The sequence below is a fragment of the Perkinsus marinus genome (assembly GCF_000006405.1).
Source record: "Perkinsus marinus ATCC 50983 genomic scaffold scf_1104296942710, whole genome shotgun sequence".
NCBI lineage: Eukaryota > Perkinsozoa > Perkinsida > Perkinsidae > Perkinsus > Perkinsus marinus.
The window spans coordinates 2,335-8,079 of record NW_003212056.1 but is presented as its reverse complement, the minus strand read 5'-3'; the positions used below and the strand labels follow the sequence as shown (position 1 = coordinate 8,079).

Sequence of the window (5,745 nt, the reverse complement as noted above, 5' to 3'; positions counted from 1 at the left end):
CTTCTATTATAAGGCGGTTGACTCCTTTGCCAAGTGCTCTACTCGTCCGAGACCAACATCTCCGTTTGCTGTCGCCAACGATCGCAGTTTCACTTGGTCGGTGAGCAAGTCACAAACAATATTGATAACAGGCTCACCTCAAGGAGTCGATTCAATCGTTCAAATAATTGCTTCTGATGGACTCTCTGGTCAAAGGAGTCCTGGACATCTTTTTCCTGCACCTTCAAAGCCTGGCAGGTCTGAGAGCCACAGCGTGAAGGAATCCCGTCCCAACGCGCTCAACTTTACTCGCTCAACTTCGCCAATCTTCGCCGCATAGACAGAACTGAGCGTCGGATGATCTTTGGAGAACTGCATGGAGCCATCGAGGCACTGCTGTTCTCGTTCCCCTCGTTCGATCAAACTTTCGGTCCTGCATCCGACGCGAGCTTAAAAGCCGCCTACAAGGTGTATCGGTTTACGCTATGATTTTCAACTCGATCTCCGCTGCCCGACTTCGCAAATATTCGGTCTCTTCCAGCAATCTCTCCGTCACGCTCTTACGCTCCTTTACTTCTCTGCTGAGGTCTGTCTCAATAGCCTCATACCTGTTCAAGGTCGGCCAGAAGAGCGTCATCGGTGTCCTAGACTACTTTGTTTTCTTCGTGAGGTAAATCGCCTCGGCTTCCGCCAGTCGTTCTCTGGAAGCCCTGAGTACCTGTAAAAGCGCATACCGAAATGCCCATTCACGCTACCCTGCCTTAATGCGAGGCGCCAATTCGTTTTTCTTTTCTCGGAGCAACAAGTTGATTTTCGTCACCACCTCCGACAGCTCCTCCATTTGAGATCCCTTCTTGGCATCAGCAGCTGACTTCGCCTCCGAGGCCTGCTACATTCTGTGCAACGGTATGCATAACGACTATAGTCCGTAAACCAGTATAGACCTTCTGAGATCACAGTCCCAGGTATCAACAGGGTGTACCTCCATCAGACGCGACTCCAGCTCGTCGTGACCAACCACACCGTACTCCTCCTCGACTGTTCGTAGTCTCCTCTTGGAATCTTCCAACCTGGTGAAATATCCAACGTCACCACACCGTAGAGAACACACTTCTCCTTCAACAACTGTTCAGTCCTCTTTAATATGGACCCCTCTGATCTGAGACTTTGCATTTCGCTTTTTGCCGACTTGAACTTCCTCGTTTTCTCTCTCAGTGTGACGGCATATTCTTTGAAGTCTTCCCGTCGGAGGTAACTACACTCTACTACTTTCCCTACACTCTCTGTCGTACCGATGCCCCATCTGCTGTTCGTATTTCGACTCCAACTGCTCCAACTCGAGCGCTGCAGCATTCCTCTCTATCTCCATAGCCTCCACCTTCGTCGATAACGCCTCATGCTTCTTAGCCACGAGCTGAGCCTGCTGCCTATAGACCTACAAATACAACAACCACCATTCAGGGTCTGCCACATTAACTACGACTGACCTGCAGCCCTCCGCCTTTGTTCTCTACTGAGGCCTGTGCCTAGCATAAAAGAGCTTTAGTACTCGTGAACCTCCGAGAGTTACTACTTGTAACTGACTCTTGAGGCTGCTCTCCATCGACTCAGCCTCTTCCTGTAGGCTCTCCAACTTCTCTTCCATCTCCAACAGCGTCGCGTCATCAATCTGACCAGAACATGTCCGAACACCCTACTGCCCTACATTATGCCCACATTAGGGACGCTCAGTTGTTTCTCAGCACTTTCTAGTTCTTGACACAGTGCATCATGAGCTGCTTTCGTCCGTTCTAGTTGAACCCCAGCGTTGTGCACGTCATTGCGTACGACCTAGCCAAGACCTCGATGACAAATATGCTAACACTATACGTGCCTCCAGCATCCTCCCTGGCTCCTCCTCAGCCTCCGCCCGCGCCTGGCGCATTTCCTCAAGCCTCTGTGCAGCCCCTCGATGCAGGCGTTCGACTTCATCAAGCTGTCTCCGTAGCTTCCTGTACGTGTCAGCCAACTGCGCCTGAGCGATAGTTCCCATCTCCACCCCAACGAATGCGCCATCCAGTAACCTCTTCTTCCTGCTCATGCCGCAGTCTAGAAGTGACATCAAAAATTGCGTTGAATTCAGCATCACCAGTGGTACGATGTTTGAGCGCTGAGACCGAATACTGCTCATACACGTACGTCAAGATCATACCTTTTAACTTTCCAATAAGCTGGTCCTTCTCTACACTCAGCTGCTGTATATCACGTTTCAATTCGTCCGGCATCGCAGACGTCTCCCGTTGGTGTTGTAGCGCCGAATGGGTAGCCTAGCATGACAACGCTACGGAATAAACCCGCTGCCAGGCTCGCCTTGAACGTAGACTGGAGCTCCTTATATTTCGAATACATATCTGCGATGTTCTCGTCCTGCAAGAAGTCCTGAGGGACTTCGAAGTTGGTTAGAAATCTGAACTCCGAGAGCAAGCACGCGACTTATCAGCTCTTCTACCTAGCTAAGTATGCCCTCTCCTTGAGGGCAGTCAGATTGACCAATAGCCAGTACAAAAGAGGATGAAGTACTCTCTTGTCGCCGTTCATGAATCCTTCTTTAGACGCTCTAACTCACCACCATCACAGGAGTGTCGATGACGAGAGCCGAGGCAGTACATGGCGCTATCGTCCGGATAGCCTAGCACGGTGATGAAGTCAACCATGCGCTTGTAGGTATCTTCCATACGCTCATTATCTATATCGACCTGACCAACGATCATGCAGAGGCTCAAAGAGACAGCCTTGTTTTCAAGAGGGATGATCTCGTTGTGGTGTCTACATTGTGTCTCGGATCGAGCACTGCAAGGACCTTGTTCACTACTGACAGGAGGGTCGACCTACACATGTAACTTGTCACACTATGGGGGCTGTCGTATTACGCTGGCAGCTCATCGAATTGCACTAAGGATAGATTAATGTGTAGAGGAGGAGCATTGAGTCTATCAACGATCTCTCGCAGTCCTGCCGCTATAGACATGGAAAATGTATACCTCCAAGTAGTGCTCTGTGAATGCTGTTGACAACGCAAGAGTAGTGAGATATGAAAAGTGATAATAATGGTTGTCATAGTCGCTACGATGACATAAAACAACGCTCGTGCTCTGCTACTTCCTCCCGCATGGTTCATATATGATAAGAGAGCCTTGAAGAGAACGGGATTTTTCTTAACCCCAACATTTGGTGGCGAGCAAAACCGGGCGAGAGTTACCAGGAAGGGGGAGTGAGACCGGAGCAAAAAGGTGACTGGTACGAATGAGAATTGGAGAATATGTGGTAATATTAGAGGGTAAATTATGTGGGGTCGTCGAACTACTACTCGGCAACGAGTGTTGATGTGAAAATGGTATCACGAATACCTGCATCGCGACAAAAACACTGACAGCGATTGTAACTAGAACCACAGCCTGTAGCAATAAGATATGACAACTAAAGACAATAAGGACCGACGAAAAGTCAGCCTACGTTCGATCACTGCTAGAACTTTGCTAGCTAAAAGCGCGCCGACGCCATGTTGGAGTTATGAATGAAATTGTACAGCTGGTAACAAAAACGGCTACCGATGAGATAAGCTTCTCTGAAGCGATAATGCTCCACTGGCGCTGATGATGATGATGATGATATCCCACATACGTCAGGTATTTGAAGAATAGTATTCCACAGCAACGAGGACCCCATCGATCTCATGGGGTAGCTCAAATACGGCCTTAGGAACCTCATGTTCGAAGACACAGAAGCCAAACCTTCTGCTCTTACCAGAGGTTCGATCCATCACCACTGGAGCCTCTCTGACGGCACCAAACTTAGAAAAATGCGCGCGGAGGGTACTACTAGTAGTATAACGTCCCAAACCACCGATAAATATTTTATGACTATCCTCTACCCAATACGACGTCGAGCTACGGATCTTCCTAGAACCAAGTGCTTTGGACATCTCCTCCTGCGCCATACGAGATCGGATCAACTCCTCGACATGAGGGTCAGGTTTAGGGAAGGGGATCCACCGTCCCTGTGCATCGGCGATTAGCGGCCTATGCTTCTCCGGAATTGGGGAATTCCTATAGTGCTCAACATTCTTGTTGAAGCCTTGCACGAGTGCCCAACAAACTCGGCAGATCTTATGCGAGTTTAGGGCTGGCAGTCTGTAGTTGGTGAATGTTCGCTTGAAATCGAGGGCTCTAGAATGTTGACGAAAGTTTAGAAAAGCATAGCCGACATTGCATTTGTTTCTGATATCGATTGGCAAATAGAGAAAGTCAAAAGTGTTCTCAAAACCCATAAGGTAAATCTGTTCGATCAACGATTGTGTGTCGAACCGATTGGGTATATTCCTCAGCATCACAGTCGTATTGTTGACATCATCATCACCCTCCTCCTCCTCTAGAGGACACACCTCCTCCCTCTGACCAGCAGGACCACCCATCGACCCACCCATCTGGTCCCTACCATAGTCCGGGGTGGACAAGAGACCCGAAGGGCTGCTAGCTGCACCAATGAAGTATGGGCTCGATACGCAGCTACCATTCTCAATCGAAGCAGCGAAATTGCCATATGCATGAGAGCCACCACCACTGCCATTTCGCTGTTGATGCATCTCATTGGATTCCGCAATAGCGAAGAGAGCGTTGGTCAAAAGCTGATTTTGCGATCTCAATGATCCAGCATCCTGCCCTGAGTCTCCAGCCGGCGCCGCACTCAAAATAGAGGTTACATCAGAGTCTGTGGTGCTCTCTAAACCCAATACCGCCGATATCGTAGAGGCCCAGTCCTGGGAGTCGGAACTGCCGTGATCAGAGCGAGTACTGTGTGCACCCACGACCAAGTTGTCATTGACGTGCCTGCTTTCCTCAAGCACAGAGTGGACGAAAGGCGGCCAGGACAGGCCAATCAAAGGCACTGCTGCTTTATGACCAGGGGGTTGCGAATCTATAGCATGCCTGGCCGATGGGAATACGTCCGGTGCAGTCTGACCTCGAATGAGTTCGGGCATTGCCAAATCATCGAGACCACCGGCACTGGGCTCATCTACGTTCAAGAAGGAGTTCTTCATAGTGACTCGCAGATTCATATCAGAAAAAATATCATCATAGTAACCACCAAAAGTCGAAACAGAATCCCCAATATCAAAAAGACTGCTGTGAGTATCCGAGTGCAGTGAAAAATCGAGTCCAATCCCCCTCCCATCTGCAGATGCTGTTGACACTTCTGCCAGCGTATCGCCCTTCGAGCCTTCACCGAGATCAATGGTCAATTGGTCGACGGAGCGGTGCACTGCTTCACCGGACAATCCACTAGGTACATAGGGGTGACTCATAAACGGTGTATGTGACAGGGAAGCCATTGTACAAACATACGCTGGTCGTCACGAATCACATTAGCGCTCGCCCATCCGATCGATTCGCGTCGTCACTGAACAACAAGTTTAGAACACTGCTGGAATCAAAACTTCTCATTGAAACACCGATCTAACACTTGGGCTTTCGATTCTCCTATACCGTAAATCTGCAACATTTCCGCCTTCGATGCTGATACGATTCCAGCGAAAGTCCTGCAAGGAAGAACCATGTAATGACGGCTCAGCAGCTCTTCACAATTGTCATGATACCCGAAGCGTTTGTAGAGATTCTTAACGTCAGTCTTTGTCGCAGAGCCACGAACGACAGTCAGAGCCTCAGTGGCTCGACCCTCTATGTTGTCGCGGCCACGCGATGGATACCTCTGATGATGGATGCCTCCTTG

General features: G+C 49.5%; 2 protein-coding genes across 2 annotated transcripts; both read right to left on the bottom strand.

The window, feature by feature from the left end:
- Window positions 1-457: 457 nt before the first annotated feature.
- On the bottom strand, window positions 458-2,986 carry Pmar_PMAR020734 (merozoite surface protein, putative; the record flags this gene model as incomplete). The annotated part of the gene is made up of 16 exons (XM_002781304.1): window positions 458-587; window positions 633-689; window positions 735-865; window positions 962-1,049; window positions 1,091-1,234; window positions 1,272-1,414; window positions 1,553-1,648; window positions 1,696-1,809; window positions 1,844-1,993; window positions 2,043-2,128; window positions 2,171-2,285; window positions 2,329-2,425; window positions 2,468-2,575; window positions 2,626-2,714; window positions 2,789-2,846; window positions 2,889-2,986. The coding sequence occupies 16 exons, from the start codon at window positions 2,984-2,986 to the stop codon at window positions 458-460; spliced, it is 1,704 nt and encodes a 567-aa protein (XP_002781350.1).
- A 654-nt stretch (window positions 2,987-3,640) lies between these two features.
- Window positions 3,641-5,074, bottom strand: Pmar_PMAR020733 (dc50, putative; the record flags this gene model as incomplete). Its single annotated transcript, XM_002781303.1, has 1 exon — window positions 3,641-5,074. The coding sequence occupies one exon, from the start codon at window positions 5,072-5,074 to the stop codon at window positions 3,641-3,643; it is 1,434 nt and encodes a 477-aa protein (XP_002781349.1).
- Between the last annotated feature and the right edge of the window lie 671 nt (window positions 5,075-5,745).